The sequence below is a fragment of the Drosophila melanogaster genome, chromosome 3R (genome assembly GCF_000001215.4).
Source record: "Drosophila melanogaster chromosome 3R".
In the NCBI taxonomy this organism is placed as follows: domain Eukaryota; kingdom Metazoa; phylum Arthropoda; class Insecta; order Diptera; family Drosophilidae; genus Drosophila; species Drosophila melanogaster.
Window position 1 is genome coordinate 6,823,119 of NT_033777.3, and position 27,097 is coordinate 6,850,215.

Here is a 27,097-nt window from a genome sequence, read left to right on the forward strand (position 1 = left end):
TACAGTTTAAAATAGTTTTTATTTTTTATGCCATATTCATACATGTTTACATACTTTTTATTTTTTATATTTGTATGGTTTTGTGGTTTTATACTTGAAGTTCTATCTGTTTTCGTTTTCGATTCCATTTTTTGTTTAATAATTGCCATGGCAATCGAACCGAGATTAAGGTATACATACATGCGAATTTCATTAAAAATTAGTCGCGTAATTTTATTTTACATGGAATGCAGTTAAACATTTTGCGCCCACTTTGTCCTGGCGGACTGTGAGTGCCCCTTAACCCAAAACTTCAAATGGTTTTTTATTTAAATTGATTGCGAAAATCAGTATGGTTCCGACCAATTGCATTGAACACACAATCGAAAATGTACAAACTAAGATTGAACAAATATACAAAATGGGGAAACAAAAAACGATTAATTAATTTGTGCTAGGTATACTTTTTTTGATTCTCTCATTTCCATAGTTTTGTTCGTTTTGCTTTGCCTTGCTCAATCTGATTTGTTTTCTCTAAAATTTGTCTTGCTAATTCGATATACATAATTTAGGCTTACGATCTAGGTTGACATATACTACCGATAGTTCTAGAATGCACTAACCTTAGCTTAGCGAAAAGTACAGCATAAATAATTACTTTACATTACGGTTATGGGTTTCCTTTAGCTTTAGGCTTTAACGATTCACACTTTAATCAAATTTCGTTGGCTTACACTGTATCGATTAACTACCGAATTAAATTTACAGACATTGTTGAGAGGCCTTTGAATAAATAAAGAGGAAGGATCGGCTGATGTTCTAAAGAAAACTCTGATTAACTATAGCAAGGTCTATGCTATTTTTGAATTATTTTACTTCCTGTTTATCTTCCGAATTTGTTCTTCAGTGGCAATAAAAAACGATTGATTTTTGATAAAATTAGTAAAGCATTTTCCAAGCTGCTAGAGCAATTTCAACAACATAAACGCAAACACTCAAAATAAATTGAATTAAACAGTTGCAGATACTTTCAAATTTTCTCTTCAAGACGAAACACAAACATAAAAAGGCGATCCCCGATCTGGGGCGCTCTGCTATTTACAAACTAAACAAAGCCTTATGTGGGTAACTAGAGTTATATTCTCTACTAGCTAGGAATTAAGTACACTCTTTAGGACTCCCTGGAGGGTGCTGGTTGGGGGTTTGGTTGGGATCAAGGTTGGAGATTGGGCGATACAAACGAAGACCTAATGTTAATTAGAAATCACTTTGAAATTATTGCAGATATTAGATTTGTTCAACTCGACAGCTTTGTCTGCTCATCGTGCAGCTTACGTGCTAAAATTATGCTAGGCTTACAAACTAACGGCTTTTCGAATACTGCTTAGAGAAAGAGATTCATCATACTGGAAGGACCCTCGAGCATTCGCATAGAAAGGTTTAGAAAGTGAGTGAGGGATAACACCTAACTTTGACATTATCAAGTAATATCAATCATATACATATCATTCAACAGCAAACTAACATCACATACTAATGTCATTGATTCAAATCGACGTGAATAATATGATCATGATATGTTAGACTCAGCGTATCACAAATTCTAGTTAAAGGTTGATGATTAATATCTTAAAGAGTGACGTCGATTGCTCGTGGTTCCATCTCCAGTATCATAAACCCAAACGAACCATGCGGATATGGCTCGTTTCTTAGCTTAACACGAATCAGTTGCAAACAAGAAACATCTATGGATGTTGGTTGATCGACGGGCGGCGACAGGCGGTAGGCGATGGGCGGTAGGCGGCAGGCATGAGGCGGCAGGGGCGTGGCAGGCGGACATAGCTCAGCAGCAGAACAAGTTGCATTCGACAATGTCCGCCTTGAACTCCAGTTGCAGCTCTGGATCGGGCTCACAGTCCGTTTCCAAAAGCAGTTTTAGGTCCCGCTCCTGATTCCGATCCATGGAGTTATCCTGCTGCTGCTGATGCTGCTGCCTGATGATAACCTGAGATCAGAACTCCTGCGGATACTTGATGCAGTCGGGAGCCTGGGAGCTGGAGGCGGCGGAGGCGAAGAGAGAGTTGGGACCGCTGCCATTGCTGCCACCGTTGGCCAGCGAGCCCGGCCCCCCCGCACCACCACCCACTCCCACCGAGCCGCCACCAATTGGACCGCCGTCCTGCGACTGATAACCACTGGCCGCCGATGCCGCCGCCGCCGTCTGATATGGTTCCTGATACAACTGATTGAGTCTCTAACCAGTACCCGAAAAGTGCCACGCGTCCTATGCGCTTAGGTGCGCGAACTGCGACGGATGGATATCGAACTGGTGGTACGGGTGGCCATATGGACCCATGTGGTAGGGTACGATGTTCATCGAGGCCATCTTGTGCTCCTTCTTCCACTTCATGCGCCGGTTCTGGAACCAGATCTTGATCTGCCGCTCCGTGAGACACAGGGCATGCGCGATCTCGATTCTGCGGCGGCGGGTCAGGTAGCGGTTGAAGTGGAACTCCTTCTCCAGCTCCAGCGTCTGGTAGCGGGTGTATGAGGTCCGTTGTCGTTTCGTCTCGCCATTGGCATTCACAGTACCTGGAGGAAAAACCGGAATAGTTTTGTCAGTTGCTGTTGCAATACAGGAATAGAGGTGCTTATTTAATATTAATAATTTAAAGGAAACAATTAGAAATGAAGTTTCTGAATAACGTAGTTAACGCGTCGATCAAGTATTTGGCGCTCTAAAGGAGTTTTCTTTTTAACAGTGCTTGGAATACCTATAGACTAGACGGGAAGTTCAAACGTGTACAATATCAATACATAATAAACGAAAATCAATTAAATTGAATATATTAAGTAAAACAATTTTTGTTTAAACACTCGTTCCTTACTCTTTTATGTAAGCCATTTGTTTCTGCAGCAAACTATTTTAAGGCGTATCTAGGCAATCGTCAAACGTTCAAGTGGACACCACCATCATATCCCCAAATTCCCCTATGTTTCTCACCGCTTCGAGGCAGTTAATTTTCTCATTTATATTGTGATTTTCTGCAACGTTGCGCATTTCATTTTCATAAATATGACGTGCCAAACTGCCATTTGGTGGCACCCGAAAAAGTTCATGCCTGGAATTGTGTTTGGCCCGAGGAGTTCAGCGAAGGTATCTCACCCCGGACAGATGTTTGTCGCTTGCTGAAAACTTGTATCTGCAATCGTCGGTAGATAATGACAATTTACCGTTCTTTGCAAGTCGCCCCCGAAAACTATTCTGTCATCTGTATCGGGTTTTCCTCTTTTATTCGAGGCGAACCGCAGGAGGGCGTTCGAAGCGCGTCGTTCGTAATGAGGGGGCGTGCTGTGGCAAAGTAGACTTTTAAAAGCCATTTACCGTGGCGTGTTATTACGGCCAACTCAATTGGCCCGCCCGCTTTGTTTTGGATTTCCAATAAAGAGTTGAGCTGAGACAGAGGCAGTTCGGCTATAGACACTGTATCTGTATTTCTAGTATTTATATCTGCAAAATGTGTGGCAGTCAGTCAATGTGATAGACGGCAACCGCTGACTTGCTGCTAGTGCGTCTCTCTTTGATTTTTGGGTATTGTTGTCTCGCTTGGTTCATAGTTTATATGGGTCATGGAATACATGCTAAATGAAAGGCAGTTAGGCTTACTGCTTAGAACAGGTTGTTTATTCTTAATAAGAGTTTAAGTCAATGGTTTTCCCTTCAATTGACTCTATGTAATAGTTATGTATATTTGTGCAACTGATATTCAAAAGACCTATTCTGCAATTCTATTTCGTAGAGCTTTGTCTCCTATAAAACTGATGTTGTACGTTAGTTTATTATTCATGTTGCCTACTTAAAGATACATATTGCAACTGTTGCTTCTTTAACAAAAACAAAACAAAAACACACACACGCAAAAAAGAAAACCGCCCACACACTTCCAAAAGTTTTCCCCCGTTGTTGCCGCTGTCACAGTTTAGTGGTCTTCGATGTGACGTTGGCGGAAGATGTCGGGCCACATCAATCAGCGGCCAAAATCTAAATGGAATTTCTGATTAAAGTTGAAATTAATTACCGCTCATTTAATTAAAGCGAGTTTCAGTGTGTTGAGTGTGGCCAAAGCGCAGGGATAGCGCCGACATCAAAGCTCCTGCACTTCCCCGGCTGGCTGCCATTCTGAACGGGCTTAAACTAATGACCAAGTAAACAGCGAGCAGACAGTAACCAGACAACCGGCATCGTCTCCATCAGTCATCCGGATCAGCCGGCAACAGAGAGGGACTCTTTCTACTTGGACAACTGCTGTGGCCGTGGCCACAAATTGAATTGCACTAGTCTTGACCCATTTCGATATGCTGCAACTGTCAGTCAGGCCATCAAAATTGATACCGCAAGTAATATTTCTACTTTACCATTAGGGGACTTGGTCTTCTGTATTCTGGTGCAAACTTCTTCCGAAACTTGGCAGACTTCCGACTGATGCATGATGTGCAGACGTTTTTGAGTGCCCTTTACTATTTGATAAGCAAGAATCCTGACCTTGCCCACGCGTCCTGCCAAATCAATACATCCGGTGGCCATAGTTCTCCACAAGGGTCGCCGCCAACATCCTTTCTTTTTTCATCTTTTTTCTTTGGTCTGCCAGGCAGGGAGACAACAAAAGACAAGCTGAACACTTGCACTGCCGCCAACCATTTACAATTGTCAAATGCTTCTGTCATATGTAGCAATTTGTTTACACCACTCAAAGGCTGAATGGAGGGGAAAGTATCAGCATGGCTAAATGTATCTTTCGAATGCGTGCTGCTATCTGCAAGACTTTTGCTCGCCTAAAGTTTTATGAAATTACCTAAAAAATGGACTACTTTCCTGTTACAAGATGTATAATATACTTTTAGTATCCTAGCTTTATAGATATAAAATAAAATCATAAACATAATTCTAGAAAACTATAATCCGTAATCGTTTCCTCAGAAAATTTGCATCTCCGCTCATTATATCTAAATTAACCCCATTATCTCAATTAATCCTCCTTCCATAGAAGTTCACCATCACAGGCATCATCAGCCACTAATTTCCACTCAGATTTTTTTGATTTCCGACTAAAGATCAGCACACATCCGCAACCCGTTGAGTCCCAGCAGAATGTCAACACTGCGATCTCTATTGGCCCTTCTCTCGTGGTCTTCTGACTACGTACGTGTATGTATGTTTTTCTTTATTTTTTGGTTAACTACATGCGAGTAAGTAGCGCATCGCTGTCGTCATGGCCAGGCGCAATATCTAAGGCGAAAGCCCCCAACGAGTTGACAGGGCAGAGCATCATCCAAAAGCAGCCCCATCGCATTCGGATCCAACGGCACCTGGCATGTCATATCACTGGTGCTTATATCACTTGCAGGGGGAGCATCTAAGGGGGCCAGATCTCTTGACAGCGCCAATGAGCGAACATTCGAAGCGTTTTACAAGTTTGTTCCCATTTCCCTGCCACCTCAATGGTATGGGATGGGATGGGATGGTATGGATTCGGATCGGGATGCCAGCGCCTCAGACTCGCGCTGTATCTGTGTCTGTGTCTGGGCATTTGTGAAATACTATATAGACATATTGGATTTTGCATGTACAAACATATATGTGCACATATTTCCCAAACATATCGCCCCAAGAATGAAGAGTCAGCTTGTGTGTAAATTTGTGGCGTTGCCTTTGTACTATTACCCTATTTCTAGGTAGGGACGTTATATGTAAGGTTTATAAATTAAAACTATGAAAAATAAGTTAAATGGTATCTATGGATCAATTTTATGAACGAATTTTCATTCTTAGTTTAAAGAATTTTCACCATTGTAAATGAATTTTTACACGTTGTTTTAGAGAGCATTAACACTTCGTATTGACTGGAAGATCCCTGCGTTGTTGGTCACTTCATTTGCATTTCGCATAAGATGACATCAAGTGTACTTGGCTAAGAGAGCTTCTGCTGACAGCCGCTTAACATATCAGTTGGAAATTTGAAATTTTTGGTGCATGCCATTTCGGCCTGCATGCAAAATCTGTTTCAGAATTTATTAAGTGACGATCGGCTCGGAGCTCCGTCGATCGCAATGTCATCGGGATCGATTCTGCAATTCAAATTGCCATTGTCTGGCCGGGATGTTCGTGTTCCCTTCGATGTTTCGCCAGTGTCTCTTTGCATACTCCCCTATAGTTCTGTGATTGACACGGGATTAGCATACGGCTCGATCTCTGCCAGGTTCAAAGTTAAGCTGAAAACCTTTGGCGTAGGTCAGACACCAGGGCCTTTCGAGCCGAAGTTTAATTGTTTTCTGCTAGCCATTCTGCTAGGCGCAAATAGAAATGAAAAAAAATACGACAAAAACATACTTGCGGCTTGTCACAAACACTTGTACTGGTCATTTGTCAACGCTCCGGCGTCTGGTCAGGCGAAAAAAAAAAACACTTCGCTTCAACATCGTCATCGTAGTCAGCAACGTGTGCGGCACTCCAAGATCCCAGCACCTGGGATCCGATGGAATGGAAGTATTTGGAAGTGAGGAGAGCGGCGGGATCATGATCATCTGGCGGCCTCAGTTTTGATCTTATCATGCAAAAACAACTTTGAACTTGTTGTACTTTTTACAGCGAATTGTAAACTTTAAGCATGGCAGTATTATCGCGAGTCCCCCTATTAATGAATTGACTGACAGTACGAATTTCTTGATAAGAAATATATACTAAAAAGTTTTAATAAAAAACACAAGAGTTCACTCCATGTGCAGATCGGTTGAGTCAGGTTGGTGTCCAAATGACAGGTTCATAAATCAACGCACTTCCGATCATCGTTGGCTACTCCGGAACCCCTGGCTAATGAATCGTTTAACCGAAAACCATTATCAATGTCACAATTCCAGCCGCGGGTCATTACTCATAAGAAGCGAGCGAGTCAGAGAAGAATTCTGTCACAAATTGAACTAATTAAAGACAACAAGTGATCTCGGCCAAGATCGCTTGAATTGACAAAGAATTCCGAGCTATTTTGCGGCTCCCTGAAAGTGGAAATTGCCTCAAAAATATGTTTCGAACTCGAGCAGTTCCAGAAATAAATCAGACGCAGAGCCAGAGGTGACACGCTTGAGGTCTGCTGGAAGAGATAAATCTTGGACCCTGCGACCGACCCGATCGGAGGGATATAGAAGGTATATGGAGGAGTCAAAGGGGCCGCCGCGGGGTCGCGAAGGGACATGTGCTGTGCTTGGGTTAATTTCTTTCGGAAAAAGAAAATTAATCAAGTATGCGGTCGCCGGGCTATCTGAGCATGTATCTGGCCCTCTATTCGGCAGGCTGTATCTTGCGCTGCGCGTTGCATTCCTTAGGTGATAAATGATGCTGCCCGCAGGCTTGAGTCATTTTGTGTGTGTTATTTTTGGGGGCAGGCGACAAATGATGTGACATTTGTGATAATGAAAGTGTTACCCCCCTCCACCACTAACTCCACCCACATTGTGGCATTCAGCACGTGCTGGACAACAGGTGTTTCGGGGTCCATCGATGTCCACAGACCATTAAAGCGCTATTAAATCGTAGTCACAACTACTGTCTGCCTCTGTCTGGATATATTTGTCACAACCTGGCTGGCAATGAGGGATGGATAGTGTGGGAATTTCCAAGCAAAAAAGGAGCAGATACAGTAGAACACCAGCCCAGCTTGATCATTAATCACAATTCAAATAAAGGAAGCGATGCAGTCGCAGGATGGCGGTCAGAGAAATGGCAAGAATATTAAAAACACTCCAAGAAATGGGATGCAGCCAATTTCTGGTGACCCTGGGGGGAAGTTTTTGTATTGTTTTTTGGTTTATTGTTTCTTGTTTTGTGGTGCGAATTGTGCGTGGCCTTGCTCTGCGCCCTCCCACTTACCACCCAACCCCCCCCCCCCCCCACCAATTCTTTCTGGGCATTCGCGTGGCTGCTTTTGGCTTGGTTTCGTGAAAAATGGAAATTATGTCAAGAAGTAAATTGATTATTTCGCTTTAAAGCATTTTTCAATTTATATTCCGTGTTTGTTGTCAACACGAACACATTCAGTTTCGTCAGCCCGACAGCCGCCACAATGCCCAGCATTTCATTTCCAGCTCCTTTTCGCCGTTTTCTCCACTTACTCAAAGCCATTCAACTGAAATGACATCATGTGCCACAAGCTCTAGTTCTCGACTTTTTGGCCAACAGCTGATGCGGTTCGTTGGCAAATTGAACGATCCGAACCTTGAAGGTATACCGAGGGAAAGGGGATAAGTTTGCCCAGATAGTGAAGCATATGGTTTCCGGTGGCATAGACTTCTTCAACATTTCATAGCCAAAAAAAAAAAAAAAAAAAAAATTGAATATAAGGCGTAGATGAGCAGGGCTTAAATTTAAATTTGTATTAGGACAATCTTTCTATGCAATATAAAACGGGAAGAAAAAAATGAAATTGCCTTTTATACGAGAGAAAATTAAATAAGCAATAAGCTATTGTCATGCCAAACGATGCATTGCTTCACAAATTTAAAGGATGTTTAAATTTTTTATTTTGCTTTATTTTATTCAAGTAATTATTTGAATTTCAAGTAGTTGCTTGAAAGTACTAGATCCCTAGTTCAATATTTGTTTAAAATTTAAAGTTTAAGATGTAGCGGCGTAGCACAGTCAAACTTTAACTTCATAATTAATCCCTTTCTGTTATGGACTCGAAGTTCCTCCTTCCAGCGAATCAAAAGCCAATTAAGCTAACCATCGAAATCAACCTGTTGATTGGACACTCAGGACTTAAGTGCTTTTCGGGGATTAAGCCAAGCAAACGCCCCCGGGAGACACGTGACGCCCCAACCAACCCCCTTCACCAGTCCCCGCCCCCTGAGCTGTTATGTATGTATATCCCCGGCAATAGACAATCAACCCTTGGAGAGCTTTCCATAATTGTTTTCAATTCGAGACAGTTGCCAGCCCCGAACACCATTCCTCAATCCTGCGCTGGCATAATGAGCTGGGTAACAAATTATGCCGCTTGTAGCTTGTATTGTGTTGAAAATATAATAAATGAATTATCTGCATAATTAATGAGCTTTTAATTTTTAATGGCGCGGCGCAGGCTCCCAGGGTCCGAGCTGGCAAATGGACCGAGAGCCACATAAAACTCGCCGAGGAACCAAGCAGCGTGGTTATCAGGCCTGGCGTATCTTTTAGATACAATTTTAATGTGACTTCTTGCAAATTATTTATGCGCGCATTTTCGCTCAGATAATTATCGTTTATCTCTGATTTAAAGAGTTCTCTCCCGCCAGAAGGAGATGCTGACCACCATACACACACCATACACATCCGAGATGGGGAGTGTGTTCGTGTTCGAATCCAAAATGACTACCTCAGTTAATTATGGGGCTCCCGAGTAGGGAGCGAGCGTCGCGCATGCGCACATAAATTAGCCGAGCTGCGCGGAAAACCTGTTCTGTGTTTTCGAGTGCTCTCCCCCCGTGAAAAGACCGCGTCAACCGATATACCCCTCTGGATCGAGATACCCTGCGCTCGGTAGCGGTGCACCCATTTTTAATGAGTGTCCTGTCGTCTGCAGTTGAATGAACGCGCTACAAAATGCGGCATTGTCGTCGTCTGGCTTCTGGAGTTCTCGCTCATTTTCATTTTCCCGCAGTCCCATGATTAACTGCTCGGGGTCTTTGACTGGCGCTGATGACCACAGGTCCTGCTTTTAGGTCTGATTCTGGTTCTGGTTCTGGACCAGGTCCAGGCCCCCAGACATCCGACCGCAGATCTGTAATCAATCACGGGCACGTTGAAGAATTTTTTGCTCTGCGATTTTGATTTACTCGCGTCGCACTCATTGACTTTCCATTAATAATTTCCTTTGTAAATTGCATCCTGTGGCAATTGTTGTAATTGTGATGAATTCTTTATTAATGCAAAGTGCGGCGGGAGCGGGCTAAAAGCTACTGTCAATGGCGTTAGGTTCAATTATTTTCCATATTTCTTGAGACCCAGAGGCAGGGCAATTCATTTGCGATTCGTCAGACGGATGGCAAACAATTTGCATTTGAGTTTGAGGTATTGCCCCCCGGATTCTCCGCTACTTAATTTGTTAGTTAATGCGGTCTTGATGATGCATTTAAATCCAGTTATCTGATTGGCTCTGGGTTGCATAACAGCAATCCTAAGCAAACAGATTTGAAATTGAGGCATTAAATGTGGCCTAGGTCAATTGGCTAAGATTAAGTATAGTACACAAGGCATTAGCCGATCTACTTAGAACCATTAATCAAACGGAAAGTTATGTTCGAATTTCTTCTAATAGATCTGTAGATTGTGTGGTATTTTTTCGTCAAGCGTCTCTTGATTTCTGACATTCATTAAATTCATTTATTTTTATACTGACTATTTCTACCGGTTCTTGTATAAATAAATTCTCAGCCCACGTCTAAATATTACCGCTTAGTTAGTTAAATGGAAATACAAGATACACAGCAGGCTCTGCCAAATTATCTTGAAACCTAACTTGACGGAAAAAGTGATGTATTTGCAAGCTTCGTTTTTAGAAAACAAAAGTATTCAACATGGCTGCCCAACAAACATGTCAGAGAAGATGTGAACACGAAAAAAGCATACAGAAGTGAAAAAGAAACAAAATTAAAACCAGAGGAAACGAGTCAGCGACGGAGGCGAAGCGAAGGCTGAAACCGAGGCTTCGGTGATGAAGATGAAGATGGTGAAGTCTGGGCGCGGAACAAGTTTTCAAAACTTGCTACAAAGGTGTCTTTAAAAATCTTTTAATTTCGACTCCTTCCCCCGACGGTTCACCCTTCTTTTTTGCCCGTTCGAGCAAAGTGCAAATTTGCTGTCGTCAGTGGGCAACTGAAAATGGAGCTTGAGAAGGAGCTCCAAAGCGCCTGGGAGCTGGGAGTCGCCGCCCGCCTTTTAATGAAGCGCGAAGTGCAGAAAATGTATTTGTATCTCTTACTGCACAAGAAGAAATATCTCACGATTCGGTTCACATTGTTCAGGCTCTATCAGAAAACGTTATATATTTGTTTCATTTTAAGCCATATCGATTACGTTTTCAAATAATATCAATTAAGTATTCCATCAAAAGTATATTCGTAAAATGGTCTTTAGAATCGAAAAGAAAATGTATTTGGAATTTGAACTTAATAATAAGATATATATTTCAAAGATTTCTGTTAAGCAATGCAGCATCGCCTTAAAAAGCACGTGATTGTGTTCATTTTTCATTTTCTTTTTGATCTAAATGAATTTGATTTGCTCATGTAAACATACTTATAACTTAATAATTTAATTTAGAAAAACTATATTTCTTTTTTTTTCGGTGCTTCCTTGAGCGTATTGAAAGTAAAGCCAGCCAGAGTGAAGTGGTCCTGGGCCTCAGGGCAGAACGTTGCCAACAAATTGCAATTGTTGCCATTGCATTCGAGCTGTCACTGCGAAAGGGAGACAACACACACACACACAGGCGTGGTAAAGCCGTGTAGCTGACCCTTGAACCCCGGTGATTTTAGTATGCCATGCACAGGAAGAAAGCCCCAATTCAATGCCTGGTACGAAATATGGCCAGGAAAAGCCAAGTGGAAGTGCCAGACATTTAAATCGAATTGGCTTCAGGTGGCACACAACGGGCAGCCCGGTTTTAATCTGCGAAATGTAAGCCAGTTCGTGGGGCACGTAGCCGCAGACAGCAGATACATATGTATCTGCCAGATACATTCGCACACACCCGTACCACGCGTGTAACTCAATTTTCAATGGAGGAGGTGGCAGCACACGCTCCTCAGGCCGCAGTCGGCAAAATCCGGCGAGGGGATCCAAAAACCCGGCTCACTTGTGGGTTTGTCTACTCAGCCAAATAGTTTTGCCGCCTGCATTAATAATTCACAATTTCATCTCGGATTGTATGCGATTTGCGATGGTTTTCGTTTAGCTTTGGTTTTGTTTGCTGCCCAGCAAAGGTCTGCGCTCGAGACCAGGTCCCACTGTACCAGTTCCAGGTTAAGCTTTGGGACAGTGGGCAGCTAAGTTGCGATGTGGTTAACTTAAAGCATTTTAAAAAATAAATAAGAAAGTGTGTACAACGTTCTGACAAGTTTTATGGAATATACAATTTTTTGAAGGAGTCTATTCTAAACTTGTTATTTACTTGTGTTATCTAAACTTCGTTTGTCTGCGCAAATGAACAAATTTAAATTGATCAATTGTCTTATATTGCAAACAATATTATTAACAAATTTGAAAATTAAGATAAATACCGTTTCCTAATTTCGGAAATTTTAGGATAAGTGAGATAGGAAATGAACTCTCCAGCTGCTTTCCTGGTATTTCCCAGATTTGAGCACCCAATATTCCCCTGCGACCCACTGTGTCCGGTTCGCTTATCGCCATTGCGTCATTTCATTTAAGTTAATGCGCAAAGAGATTAATATTCTATGCGTATCTCGGCGAAGATGGCCAAGAAAAAGGGGAAAACGGTAACTGGGTGAGAAGTGGATACGGGAATCCGTGGCCATCTGCAGATGTGCGCCAATTTACGACTGAATTTGATAAATTCGCATTGCAGCGCTGCCGTGACACTCCGTTGAATTTATGGCTCGCACTTTTTCACCATTCAAATCGCAATTACTTTGCTTGATTCGCAATTTAAGATTCCCCTTCCCCAGTCGGCAATCGAGTATCTGGCAGATATGGATATATGCACTGACCGATCCAGTGGCTCTCTAAACAATGAAGTAAGAGTAAACAGTTTTCGGATGCTGTGCAAGTCCATTAGAATGTCTTATCAAAGTAAAATAGTTCTGTAAAAGCCGTATCTATATGTGTTTGTATGTTCCTGAGCTGCATCCACAGATGTATCTGTATCTATCAGCGCTGGCACATCATCAGTCATTAGTGGCGCCATTGTTGGCTCCTTAAATATTGCCGTCTTTGTTGCGGCGAGTGGCCCCCATTGTTACTGTCTCCCTCGAATTCTAGACTCTCTCCTCTCCCCTTTCTATGCGCTTTTATTAACTTTGGCCAAAATGTGGCTGACTGCCACTTGAAGGCATCAATGGACAACTAAGTTTCATAAACAACAAGCTCTTCGGCCCATCATTCATCTTTTTTTGTGTGTGTCGAGTTGAAGACGCTTTAAAAGCGTTTTCTTCACAGACTGATTTGAGCCATCCGATGAGTGATATTTTTAAGGCAGACAATGCCTTCGGGTACGAACTAGGTAAGTATATATAGAACTGCACTAGAGTTGACCTACAAACAAATTAAATGATGTGGGGATATCTAGCTAAATCTAGTCGCTAATGAGCAGCTCATTTTAATCACACTGTACTACATATTTATTTTTACATAAATATATATACAAAATTCGAATTGTTTATTCCATTATCATAATTTGAATATTTTGAAAAACTTCATTTGGTTGACATTCTGTTAACCACTACAATTAAATTTATATCTTCTAGCGTTGCTTAAATGAAATTTTTTATATTCAAATATAACATTTTCTCTACAGAAATGATGTATCTCTTCCGTCGAGGTAATTTTAATCAATATTATTACAATTTTTATGTAGCCCTGTGTTGTAGGGCTTTCTTCTCTGTCAGTGCCCGTATCTGACCAACTTAAAGCCGAATGAATTTCAATTCAAGCAGAGTGATGAGTTCGCTCAGCAGCATCCCCCCGAAAAATGAATGGGGAACCGAATTCATTAAGAACAATCGCCAGCAAAATACTGTATACTCTGTATTTCGTGTGCCAAAATGTGACGCTTGGTGCGAAACAATTCGACAGGCACTTCTGTTTTCAGGCTCCTAATAGCGGCCCAGAATACCGCAGAGTTGGCTAATAATGGGCTTTGGCTTGGGCATGAGCCATCATCGTCATCTGGGAGCCGGAGGAGCGGCGAAATAAATTTATGTTCTACTGCACTTTCAGCACCTTGCGCCGATGTCTGGCATTTTGCATTCACCTCGCGCGGTGGGCATTATAAAAATCATTTTCATTTTCGTGGACCTTAGAACGCAGAGCGCAGAGCACCGAAATAAAAGTAATAACAATCATTATGATTAAACGCAGCTATTTGAAAAGTCGTGTCCCAAGTTAATGAAAATGTAATTGAGCAGCGAGTGCCGTGCGCGTTTTCGTTCCTGGCTCTGCATCTTCAACTTCTCCATCTCCGGATGGAGAGCTGGATCTGCAACAGCAGGTCCACCAGCAGACAGCGACACCCCAGACCAGACACCGGACCATTTCCGAGATCGGGAACTCAACCCCAGTTCCCATACAGAGAAAAACGCAGTCCCCATTCAAGAACTTTTTAAAACAATCACTTTATGTTATGCAGATCTTTGATATGCGAATTAGCTTTAATTCAATTGCTTTCAATTAATTTCGAAAATCATGGTGCTCTGTTATAAGCTGTAAAAATAATGCATAATAATGTAAAGGCATCGAAAAATATACCAAACACATTCAGTTCTCTTAATATCGTTTTAAATTCTGAACAAACTATATTGATTTAAGAAAATATCACTTGTTTCGAGCCTTAGAAGCAAGATATTTCTAATGTCGCTGCTTCATTTCCTGAAACGAATCCAGTCTTGAATCTGGAGGATTACGCTTCAAATTGGTTTTTTGGATCAGTGTATTTGCAGTCTAAGAGGCTAATGCATTCTCCTGCCTGGCAGCGACCGTCGTGTATCTTGTATCTGGCATTCAACTCGTTTGCAAACTATTAATTTTGTGCAGCATCCTGGCATCTGCGGCAACGAGTGGCCAAAGCCTTCGGGTTGAATGGCACGATCGGCAAGCGAAATAGAACTACAGATATTTGCAATTTAGATTTATAAAATAGACTTTTAGCTGGTTGCGTTTTCCAGCACATTAGATTTATTTTTCTGGACGCTCCATTTTTGGTACAGCTTCTGTTTTCATTCTACTGTTTGGTTACCATTATTGACACGATATTCGGTAATTACACGAATTATGTGCAATTTATGAAAATTTTAAAAGCAAAACTGACATGCAAGCTTGAATATATTTTTATGTGCAATTAGCCGCTAACTTAAGGCTCTGCTGGGGCCACTTTGGGGGGAATAATTTAAATGTATAGCCTGGCAGATTGTATAAATATAAAGCAGCCCACTAATTGGGGAGAAATATCAACAAATTGTCAATATGCATATGAAAGAAGGGAGCGGCGGTTAAAAAGGCTTTTGACATTTCGGCAGGCAGCATGAGTATCGTTGAATCTGTATCTGTAATCTGTGTGGCAGGTATCCGCTGGCTGACATCTTTTGATGATCTGCTTGGAGGTCTGCCAGCTTTGGTCTTGTCAATTAGGGAATGAATTTCCCAAATGAATGCCAAACGACTTCACAAGGCTGCATGCGATATTAACCAAACATGCAGCTTCATGTGCTTATTGGCAGATACTTTATGCCAGGAGCTCTTAAAAAGTATAGTTGCGAAAAGTGTTTCGCAGAATTCAGGTAGCCTCGCCTCGATCTCCTCGCTCTGAAGATGGCGTCTGAACTGGCGTTTTTTCTTTGCATTATAAAATGGTTGCCACAGTAACAACTTGACGTGATTATATGCAATCAGCCCGGCCCCTGCCACTCCCCCTGGCCCACGGCCCCTCCTGTCCTCCTCCCCTCCTCTCCTGACCATACGGGCAACATGCACTCGAAATTTGCATAATTGTTAACATGATGTTGGTGTTGCCTTTGCTGCTGCTGCTGCTGTTATATTCACTGGACTTTAATCAGCGCCTGTTTTTTAGATGCTACCCTCAAGATTGCCCTTTATTATTGGCATTTGCGCTGCTTGGCACCTGCAACAACGTTTTTTAATAGGGATTTTTAGTTCGGCTGCAATTATAGAACATCCTGCACATGCCAACACACCCTGCAATAAATTCTAATAAAGACATTTTCCGTCGAAAATTAAGTTGTGCTCTGGGACGATAAAAGAGGCTAGCCTAATTGTCCAGCAGGCTGTTGACTTTTGTGTTCCTAAATAATAGGGCAATTAAGTGCAGGGTTACCAAAAGCTATAACTGCACATGGTTCTATATTCCATAGAGAAACACCTAGAATTGAAATTAAGTCCGACGATATATTTACACTTAATTGCACGGCTTCAATGTATCTTTAACATAATAGACTCAAAGATCAATTACAGTTGTTTCTGTTTCCCGGAGATATAATTATATATTAAAAGATATAACTGCACATAGTTGTATAGATGGCTGCCTTTCACATTGCCCTCAACCGAATATGATTAAGAAAGTAATTAAATCTCGGCGATGCATGAAAACTCATGGAAAATGGCAGAGCCAGACGGAGATGCCCAGATACACGAGCTCTCCCCCGGCAGAAATACACGATTTCCTGCGTTCAGATCTCTGAGTGCGTCTTCCATACATATGATCTGCAAATGTATCTGCAACTGAGCCGACTTCATTCATTTCTCTTGAAGTTCATGCTCTTCATTACTTCACCCCGCTGCAATCAATTCCTTCCACGCTTCCACTTGCTGCAATTTGCATAACAAATGCGCGCCGTTCTTGTTGCTATTGCCCGGCTGCCATGAGTAACAGATACATACATAAATAATAACAATGTGCCCCATTGATTGGAGCCGAATGGAGAACGAGTTTTCCCGGCGAATCGGAATGGAAAATCAGCCAAGTTGTTAGTCAATATGAATCTGTATCTGTTGACTTGTTGGCGTTGCGACTATCTATAAATATGCAGTACATGTGGCAGCACTTCAGCGACTCTTTAATTGGCTGACATGTTGTGATTTCGGGTTGTCAAGAGCTGGTTGAATAAGCATATAAGCATATATGGAAATGCAAAATACTGGCCAGCAATTAACCGTTTCATCGGGAGAAATCCCCTATATTTAATTCCTTCATTGAATAAATTCACGTGTCGTTCGTTGTACTTCGATGAGCTAATGAGTGCTCTATGTGATTTATGGGACACCCGCTGAGACTCGCCAAAATATTTCCCACAACCTGAATGTAATGATTTGTAACTGAACAGAAATATTTAATTATTTTTTAACTAAAATAATAAACGAGCTGCAGGTAAGATTGCAGCCAGGCAGATCCATGGAAATGTCAAACTATTTGCAATCCAATTAATCTCTCCCAACCACCGCCGAATTTAAAGAATTTTCTCAATAATTTGATTATACTTTGGATCCCCAAAACAACTTCGTGAGTTGCCTGTCGATGGGTCAAAAAAGGTGGAAATATGGGGGAATCCAACGGAGGTGGGGGTGGCAGAAAGAAAAATCTTTGTGCGCGCCAGAGACATGATGAAAAATCACCGAACAATTTTTCGTTCACAATTTTCCAGCCCAACAAGTTTCGGGTGGAAATTTGTTCTGTTTAAATATAAATTTAAATATAAACCGAGCGAGGTGCTGAGATTTATATCAAGCCGCAGTATCTGTCTGCCCAGATACCTATATATATAATCGTATCTGTATCGGCATCTGTATCTGTATCTGCGGCGGTATTATGAGTTATTGTGGGAGTCGGCAGGCCTTAGCTGCTGAATCGGACCGCTTCACGTTTGTTTACAATTTTCACGAGCTACGATTTTCGCGGTCGAGTTTTCACGCAGCGTTCCTTCGTTCCACCACCCTCCTTCGATCTGGAGAAAATCCGGAGAGCGTAAGTGCGAGGGAAATGTTGTTATTGTTTATGTATTTTGACAAGATTCACCGCGGGCACAGTTTGCCAGACAATTTGGTGCTAAGCACAAGGCAAGTTTTGCTGCCCAATGAAGATTGGTGGTTGGCAGTTGCAGTTGAGTGAGGCAAGTGTCTCGCAGAAGTGGTAATGAGCACTCAATGACGCACCGATTAAGGTGCATGGATGTTGATTTAAAGAGCTCATTTCTAGCTTATTCGATCTTAAGTTGCCGTGAGTCGTCAGTAAAGTGATACAGTACATAAAAAAAAAAAACGATTTACTTAAGAATTACGGATCTCATCTAAGAACATATTCTAAGATTTTTTGATAAGGAATTGTTTTGCCATTTATTATCGTAATTTAATTAGTACTCACTCGTCCCGAGATGTACTCGCTTCATCCACGGATATATCTGCGGCGGGTTCTTCTTTCCATTGCCGCTGTTCTGGCTACTGCCCGCCTCATTGCCGCTATCGCTCTCGGAGTCCGAATCCCCGCCCCCCGGACTGTGCATGGGAACATTGACGTTTCCAGGTCCTCCGGACACTCCCGATCCGCTGTGGTTGTTGTTCAAGCCGGCGGCGGCAGCGGCGGCCGCCAAGCTTCCGCCCAGGACGCCCTTGTTCAGCGATCGGGCCACACTCTCTACCACTGAGCTGGGCGACAGTTTGGGCGATATGTCCCTGGTGGACAGATCCTGTGGACTGGCTAGCGACTGGCTGTTGTTGTTGTTGCTGTTGGCGCTATTGTTATTGTTGTTGCTACCGGAAACACCCCCGCCCCCACTTCCGCCCGGCGTCACTGGATCGTTGGCGTACTTGCAACTGATGTTCGCCTGCTGCTGCTGTTGCTGCTGTTGCGGGTGTTGCTGCTGGGCGAGTTGCTGCTGCTGCTGGGCAGCAACTGCTGCCGCTGCATGGGCATGTTGCTGCTGTTGCTGTTGCTGCTGCTGCTGCAGGAGCAGTCGCTGCGGCTGTAGCTGCGTGTAGTCCACCATATCCGGATTTCCCTGTCCGCCGTAGGCCGCCTGATTGGCGTAGTGGGCCTGCGGTGTGTTTGGATACAGGTTAGGCGTATAGGCCGCCGCGGCTGGGAAGTAGTCGTTCGCCCCCGGAGTGGCCGCCCCCGCACTGCCCTGACCGCCGTTCGTTCCGCCGCTGGGCACCACGCCCCCGCTACCGCCCGCCCCTCCACCGCTGCCGCCTGCACTCGAATTTCCCGCTCCCGGGTGATTCTGCTGCGGATTCATCTGCTGCGGATAACAGGAGGCCAGCGAGTTGACGAACTGGTACGAGGACATCGCAAAACAGTCGGGATCCATTTTAAAGCCAGGGGTCGTTGTCGTGGATTGGAGTCTGGAAATGAGAGGATGGGGTATTAAATGGGAACTTATTGAAAACAAAATATAATGCAATTGTAAACTTTTTAAAGGCTTATATACCTTTGCCATAAATTCAAAAATCAAATTGAATAAAATGATCAGAAGTTGATAAGAAGACTCAGAAAATACAAATATATTTTTCTTGCTGTTCACTTTTGCGTTGAGATCTCACTTTGCGATTGGCAACATTGTATTGGAAAAGCTGCGGGGGATTAAGTACTTCCATTTAAGTAAAGATACCTCCTCAAGTGGAAGCCAGTTCCAGGCTCCAACTTATTTGAAAGGGATCGCTATACGAGGCCCGAGGTCATAAATTCTCATGTATATTTATTTGCATGATCCATTTTTAAGCCTATGATAATTTTAAGAGAATCTTATAAAATATGATGACATTTTTTTTTAAGACTATGAGCAACAGAATAGGAATACCTGTTGAACAGGCAAGCTAAGTGAGCTGTTTTCAGTATTTTATAGAAACTTAGCCCAAAAGCCTCTTTCCCACTCAGGCCTCTTGATTTGTTACTCCCTCAAAGTGTTTTCTTAACCGCTGATAATTTCACTTGCCTTTTACTTGGTTATTATTATTATTTCTTTGAGAACGGTAAAGAGTCGTTTCTTTTTTTTTTTTGAGCTTATTTTCCGCTGGTGGAGAGAGCTGGGGCCGCCTAAGCGTGCAATTTTACCCGCCGAAGTGGATACTATATATATACGTACTGGAGCTTTTGGCCGAGGAATGCCGAGGGACCGCCCACTCTTCTGGACACACTTGGCGGAAACTTCTTGCGGCTGCACTTGCTGGCCAGACCCACTCCTCTCGGTGCAACCATCGCAGATATTGCAGTCTTGGTTTGGTCTTGGGCATGTTTGTTCAATGGCGGAAAACTCGTATTCTCCGCTGCGCAGATAGCAAACAAAAGCATTGACCCTCCGCTTCCAAAGGAGCTGAAGGAAAGGAGCTCTCGAATCGCCCCAGAGCCGAAAAAGTGCAAAAAGGCAATAAGGCAAAAGAGGCCAAGCGAGGCCGCTGCACATGAACATGCCCAAAACTAAAAACGAAGATGGCAAAATGCCGAATTTAAAATACGCTTCAATATATTACAAAATACCCTTTCGATCTGTTCTAAATATTATGTTTACCCCATATATGTAGAACTTGAAGATGAACTTGGCTGGGCATGGCTGAGAAAATTGTATCGAGAGTCGGAAAACTGTTGTAAGATATCTTATCTGTATATGTGAGTAGATAATACCTACCTTAAAGGGTATCGAAATAAGCAACAACAGCAGAGAACGAAGAACATTGGCTAAAAACAATGCAGCAAATGCAAGCCCCCCACTTCCCTGCCCTTTTTAGAGGCTTGAAACCAATAATTTTGATTCAGTGGGCAATTTAACCCTTTAGCATGTTGGCCAAATGAAAGGAGCTCTCAACTTGGGCTTAAATTAAAACGCCGTACGCCATTCGAAACTGGCCAAGGAGCGAATGCTCAACTTTGGACAGAGATTTATTTGATGAGCAGGGTTCTCGGGGAAAACACAACAAAAAATAAAAATTAAGGAAATATTGTAAACTTGCCCCCAGGTCTCTGCCCCCTCCTCATGGCTTTGCTCGATCTCCACCGATTATAGGCTTTAAGGCCCCGGTAACGGTGCTTTGGAGAAAACCATTTCGACCTGGCAATATGAGAATTATAGTTGTAGACAAGCGCCCGTGTTTAAGCCGAACAAGGCCGAAATCAGCGAAATTATAGGATCAGCGTCTTGGCTGACTTTGAACCTTTGACAGGCAGATATTTGAACAACCTGGGGTCGAATCGATTTGGTGGCAATTGATTGGATGGCAAACGTACTGAGAGCAGCAAAAGTTTTCCATCTTACATTAATTTTCAAAGTTTTCATCAAAACATTCATTATGTAGATAAATTTACCAGGGTAACGTGCTAGAGTATTACCTATTCATTTCATACCAAGGTAAAGTGATATACTGAAATTATTTTGCTATAGCTATAGTCAAATTTATTGGCTTTCTTTCTCAAGATGCATTTTTAAGCCATCTTCGATTTACTGTTCAATTTTGAGCATATTAAAAATTCCAAAAACTGTGAGAGGGGAAGACAAGCAGAAGCCATAAATTAAACGAGTTCGAAAATTGTTTTCCAAATAGTTTAAAACGGCGCTGAACCGACAAGCGGTTCAATTGGTGTTAATTAAATCCATGAATAATAAAAAAACACAGGCGAATTTTGCGGGCAACGAAAGAGACAGAGAAGAGAAGAGGAGAGGAGAAGAGAAAGAGAGGGAGGGACAGACGTTGTCTTAGATTGGCGATCGTCGGTCGAGCTCATAAGAAACCCATAAATTATGGCAATTCTTTCGGGATCGAACTAAGCGACATTTTGGACTCGGGCAACAGAGTTTTCTTTTGTTCCTCCTTTGTTATATAAACACTTTTAATATGCCTCCAAATGGGAGTGAAATTTCTCTTTTGCCCCGATACTTAAACCGCAGAACGAATTTCCTTTTCCCGTCCTCAGCGTTTTCAATTCACATTGCCACAGGTAGGATCTGGTCCTATCTAAGCTACACAGGAGGGTAGGAGTCAGCCAGAGTCAGAGTAAATAAACAGCAATTGAGTTGCACATGCGTCCGCCGATGCCATAAATCAATTGGGGAAATATTTCCGGGCGACAGCTGAAAAGGGTTTTCTATCCCGGCCCTCATTCAAGACATTGACGGTATGTTCGAATCTTTTATTCTAACTTTTTGTGAGCAAGCCGCTGAGCATCTGCCCAATTAAGATGATTAACTTTTGAATAATCAATAGATGTCGTTGGGATTAGCATATGAACAATTTTGCCTGATATTTTGATCTTATTAAATAAGGATTTTCATTTCAGAGAAATGAAAAATAAAAATTAAGGCATCTTAGAAGCATTTAAAATGAGAAGCATTTAAAGTATCGTGAACCATTGTTTACTGCTAATAATTTCCATTTTCCGATTGTATTGAGTATTGATTGCAACTAAACAATAGTTTGTACATTATCCAAAAGCTTAACCACTCTTACAAGTTCTACTCACAGCTCATCTAGTTTCATCTAGTATCATAATCCGTTTTGACCCAAAGACTCTCCTAACCAACCGACGTGGAACCGTCATTCATTTCTGAACACTCCGTCATCGTCATCATCTACGTCACCGGCCCTAAGGCCACCATCTTAATTATGGGGCGAACAAAGCGCCCAAAGCAGTTATTTCTCCTACGAATGTCACCGAGCTGTTTGTCGTCACCATTACGGATTTTGTACCCAAACGAGCCCTGGCCATAAATCATAATTTTTAGCATTTGTTGTCAACAGGGGCGTAGCTTGTGTGCATGTAAACACGCCGCTCTAGAACCACAATCTGCGGTACGCACGAGTTTAAGTCTCAAAAAAAAAAAAAACAACAAAAATGATAAATAAAAGGTATTTGCGCACGCGCAGTCACACTCATTGGCAACACTTGTTGTCCCGCTCACGCTACCCATGTGGTGGCTCACGAGGAAGCGAGAGGGCCAGACACTGTGTGCGGACCCATTAAAAAGTCATAAAAATTTGTAAGCACCTCATAAAAATAGTCATAAATATTATTCCTCTTCATCTTTTTGTGTCTTTTTTCTCACTCCCCAAACATGCATCTTCTTCTGCCGTGGCAACCCTCGTCACAGTTGCTGTTTGTGGTTTGTTTGTTTGTTTGTCATGGCTCTCATAATTTTTATGAGTTCTCCAATTGTTTTCCCAACTGAAAACCAATCATCGATTCCGATCCTCGCTGCAAGCGGCCATTTGTGGTTCAGCTTGTCATCTCCTCTCCTCTCCACTGCGATAATTTATGATCTTTTGCGCAATGGTCGAGTCGGAATTATCATTTTAAGTAGTCCTGTTTCTGGTCAAGGACATCTCAATTGTGTAATGTATCCTGGTCTTGCCACTGTTTATGGGTAATCCTTGGCCAACTTAATTTGTAGTCATATTTTTGGAGAGCAGTTTTGTCGGACAACTATTAGGATAAATTTAGGTAGAGGGGCGGGTTTTTAAGACAAGTATTAGTTGTATATGCTCGCAGCATTCATGGTTCAATAAATTTCTTTTAATTCTAAACAAATGGCATTCAATATATGCTGTTCCAACCTCTTTTGTATTATTTTGTCTTTCGGTCTTGTATCTTTTCGTTTTGCTACTCTAGCTTTTATTGTAGACTTTTCTATTCCTGTTAGAACGGCCTGCCATTTTTGCGGCCAATAGATCAACGACTCTAGCACAAATTTTCAGCTTGCGTGCTTGCGATTTTGATTTATAAATATGAACGAGTATTGTTGAAATATTTGAGGGGGGCGTCAGGAAGAGCCGGGGTTAGGCCATGATGAATGTCTCCGCCAGGCGCAGGCCAAATAAATTACAGCGCTGCTGAAGACACTCGTAGAACTTTGGACTGGCCCCTACCCTCCAATTAGCCGTATAGACTGCAATTCGGAGTGGAATTGTTACTGGGCCTGCAACTGTCTCAGTGTTGTGCCCATATTATGCAATCGATGCAGCCAGCTCTCCAGCTCTTTGATCTTGGCCCACCCTTGGCGAGATGGGCGAATGAAAGTGACCTACATCAAGTGGAATTTCATCCACTTACGACTAGAGCACATGTGGGATGCCATGCCGGGATGTAGAATACTGCCCAGGAGCATCGCCTTTACTCGGTCATTGGCAAAGTCCCATGAAGTTCCAGCCCAGTGCGTCTTCTTTTATTTTACATAATTTCATGTTCGCCCCATGGCGTCTTGGCCAGCATGAGTTCGAGTTCCCCGGATAGTAGCCAAGCCTATATCGTGGGCATTTCTTCATCCCTATCCCAGCTTGGGCTCGGTATATAACGCTATGTGTCTGGATTAACCTTCTATATGCGGCGCTTGTTAGGCATTTTTCATTCGCTGTGACATTTCGCCTTTGTGCCTCTTAATTATTTCAAAAGCGGCTGCATTTCGCTTTAATGAAGTGAAAATTCCTTGCGTTGATACCGCACACGCAACCTTATGAAAAATTGCTTAAACAGAATACAGAAACAAAGCCCCGATATAGGGAAATATATAAAATGTATTTTCTGGGTTCGGTTACTAGGTATCAAAATATATTTCATTGATTTTTTCAAATTATATTATTTGATATGGAGTGTCTTAAGAAGCAAACAGGGGAAATTATTACGCACCTTTGATGATTTCTTCAAAGAATATTAAATTGATTTATTAAAGAAATTAAAAATTTCTTATTTTTTTTTAACTTACTAGTGTTGGTATTATTTCTTCAATAAGAAAGTCAAAGTACAAGATAAAGATTGTAAGATTAAAAATAAAATTTAAGGTGGTAGAAATATTGTTACTTAAAAAAATATGTACATACGAACAAAGCACTTTTTTATTGTAAATATTATTTGATAAATAAAATCGCATCAAATTGTTAAGAAAAAACTATAATTAAATTGCTTTAGACCAAATATTGCTACATAAGTTCTTAACACATCAAAAAAAAAAACACTAGAAAATACAAAACAAAAACTGACAACGAATAAATATCCTTTCCATGACTGTTTTCACCTGTTCCAAAGCGCTTAAAATATTTTCAGCCGTTAAACTCGTTTACTCACAATTTTAGTTAGCCGACGGCGTTCACCTCCGTTCAAGTGAGTTTGTTTTCTGATTTTCACTGCACTGAACCACGATTTTCACTTGTGCTGAGTGCGGAAATCAACGTGCACAATTACGAAGGTAGAATTGTCACAACCAGCCGGATATCTGGGAAATTAATCCGATGGCATCCTGAGGGCAAACTGGCTAGACTTTTGCGTCCTACCTGCAGGCTTATGTTTTGGATGGTTCTAATGGGTAATTGGCCGCAAAGGGCTAAGCGACGGATTTGGACGGCTTTTGGTATCACAAACACACAAGCACACGCGCAATTTGTTACAGATCACGATAAGTATATGCGCTATGACGGAGTATCTAAGTATCTGCGCGAATTTCACGCCGAATTTATGACTGTCCATCAGCGCCAGCATCGATGCAAGCACTTTGCAGTCCATCCATCTTTCGCTAAAATCGAACAGTATTCGAGGGTCTTTACACGCGGAACAGCTGAGTGTTGGATTGTTTGAGTTTTTTTATTTGTGCTTTTTTTTCTGTTATTCCGGTGTATCCGCGGATACGTGCTCGAAGCGCCAATGTCTCACTTTGACTGCTCGGGCATAATTCAAATTTCTGAGCATCAATAAAAAACACAGATACGCCAGCGCTCTGGCTCACTCATACTGCTCCATTTCCCCCGTCCAATTGTATCTGCGAGTACGAGCAAGTAAGGCTATATGGCTATACAGCTACATATCGTCGTCCAAGTGCAGTGTTCATTATTCGAAAAGTGTGCGAGAGAGACAACGGGCATTGCGCCGCTCCGCCATCTCGCTCGCTCTCAGGCATGTGCTGAAACTACCTTTGCGGACGCGAAGAACGTTTCGAATCAACCGCCAAACCAGAAATTCGTTCCCACAAATTGTATCTCACGGATACGAATACGACACATCGGTGTGTGTGTGTGTGAGTTCGAAAGAGCGGTAGTTCGAAAAGCACCGCTCTCGCGTGTTTCGAACAAGTTCTTATTGAGAGAGATCGTTACTCGGTAGTTCGAAAATCATGTTTCGAACTGCGACTAAAGTCTTATTGTTCTCACCGACACTGTCCGTGTGAGATCGATTTCGGGGGACCAAATCATAAACATTCGAACTCCGTACTTTGGGCTAGTTGGGATAAAATCAAGACTCTGGGACTCATTTTGGGAGTTTGGAGAAGTAAAATCTGTCTCTGAAGATTTAATATATATTTTTAATGTTGTTCATATATTTTTTTTTAGTTAAGTGTGCAGTTAGTTTATATAACATTTGGAGGTATTGCAAAGAAGTAAAGTAATTGGATTTCTGAACTTGCTAAAATAATATATATTTATAAAAAATATATATATATATATTATATTGATTTTTTACAATTGACACCTTTTTTGTATTCTACAATATTTATTGTTTGTTAAATTGACTCTAAAATATTCAATCCTCCACACCACAGTGCAGTTTTAATTCAGAATGATTTGAGTGGAAAAGTTTAGAAAGGTTAAAAGGAACCATTTAACGATATATCGATGGTTTCATTTAAACCTTTAAGGGCAAAACTTTCTTAAATTTTCTTCTTACATTCAGAGTTTAGTTTTTCTACGTTTGTTATTTTCTTACCTTTATGTGGACGATTTGGGGAAATCCAATCAGACGCTACGAACAAGTCGTTGTAATTCAATTAGTTTTCTTAGCCAGCACTTCACTGTATACTTTTTATTTTCGTATTAATTGTATTTGCCTTTTGCACTGCACTTTGCTATCTTAGTTATTTGCGAAGATGAGCAGTTTGAGAAATTATTTGAGGTGGGTAGGTAATTCCGCTCCTATGTAAAGGAGTTAGTCGGTAAAGTATCCGCTATGGGGAGACCATGGCACCTTGCCGTCGCCAAAGAGCTTTCCATGGAATCGCAAGACTGGCTTTCAAGCGGAAACTTCGCGGATTGCTACGCGTACGAATACGAGAACGTGTATCTGTATCTTTTTATGTTTGCAGAAGACCGAGCGCGCTGCTTGGCGACTGAAGTGCGCCACGTTCAATTCACGTTTGAGCCATAAAAACCGACAAAACGACCCTCTCGTGCGTTGCCTTGTGTGCGTTTCGAACACTGTAAATCATTTGAGGACCCGGCCAACGAGTGCGAGAGAGAGGACGGACAGTGCGCATTTTCGAAAATCCTGCTGTCCCACTTGCACCCACGGCAGACTCCGCCCCCAGTCTTGATTTATGCGACGAGGGTGCCACGGCAACCGGCCTATGGCGCTCCAGCTTTTCCCTCGATTTGGGGAAA

The 27,097-nt window shown here is 42.1% G+C and overlaps 1 protein-coding gene and 5 long non-coding RNA genes across 11 annotated transcripts; 3 read left to right on the top strand and 3 right to left on the bottom strand.

The window, feature by feature from the left end:
- Position 1: 1 nt before the first annotated feature.
- Positions 2-26,863, bottom strand: Scr (Sex combs reduced). Of its 5 annotated transcripts, none has more exons than NM_001369958.1 (3): positions 24,798-25,387; positions 18,117-19,096; positions 2-2,571 (listed from the first exon to the last, which is right to left on the bottom strand). In NM_001369958.1, the coding sequence occupies exons 2-3, from the start codon at positions 19,060-19,062 to the stop codon at positions 1,991-1,993; spliced, it is 1,527 nt and encodes a 508-aa protein (NP_001356915.1). In that variant the 5' UTR covers positions 19,063-19,096; positions 24,798-25,387; the 3' UTR covers positions 2-1,990. The 5 variants fall into 2 exon arrangements, with proteins under 5 accessions (NP_001356915.1, NP_001356897.1, NP_001368995.1 ...); NM_206443.3 differs by lacking the exon at positions 24,798-25,387 and adding an exon at positions 26,427-26,863 and having other exon boundaries at positions 1,404-2,571.
- Positions 10,245-11,129, top strand: lncRNA:CR45901 (long non-coding RNA:CR45901). Of its 2 annotated transcripts, none has more exons than NR_133339.1 (1): positions 10,245-11,129. It is a non-coding gene; the product is annotated as a long non-coding RNA:CR45901 (long non-coding RNA). The 2 variants fall into 2 exon arrangements; NR_133340.1 differs by having other exon boundaries at positions 10,511-11,129.
- Positions 11,225-11,849, bottom strand: lncRNA:CR45902 (long non-coding RNA:CR45902). The gene has a single exon (NR_133341.1). It is a non-coding gene; the product is annotated as a long non-coding RNA:CR45902 (long non-coding RNA).
- lncRNA:CR45903 (long non-coding RNA:CR45903) lies at positions 12,262-12,572 on the bottom strand. The gene has a single exon (NR_133342.1). It is a non-coding gene; the product is annotated as a long non-coding RNA:CR45903 (long non-coding RNA).
- On the top strand, positions 12,751-13,240 carry lncRNA:CR45904 (long non-coding RNA:CR45904). The gene has a single exon (NR_133343.1). It is a non-coding gene; the product is annotated as a long non-coding RNA:CR45904 (long non-coding RNA).
- On the top strand, positions 13,548-14,490 carry lncRNA:CR45905 (long non-coding RNA:CR45905). The gene has a single exon (NR_133344.1). It is a non-coding gene; the product is annotated as a long non-coding RNA:CR45905 (long non-coding RNA).
- Positions 26,864-27,097: the final 234 nt, after the last annotated feature.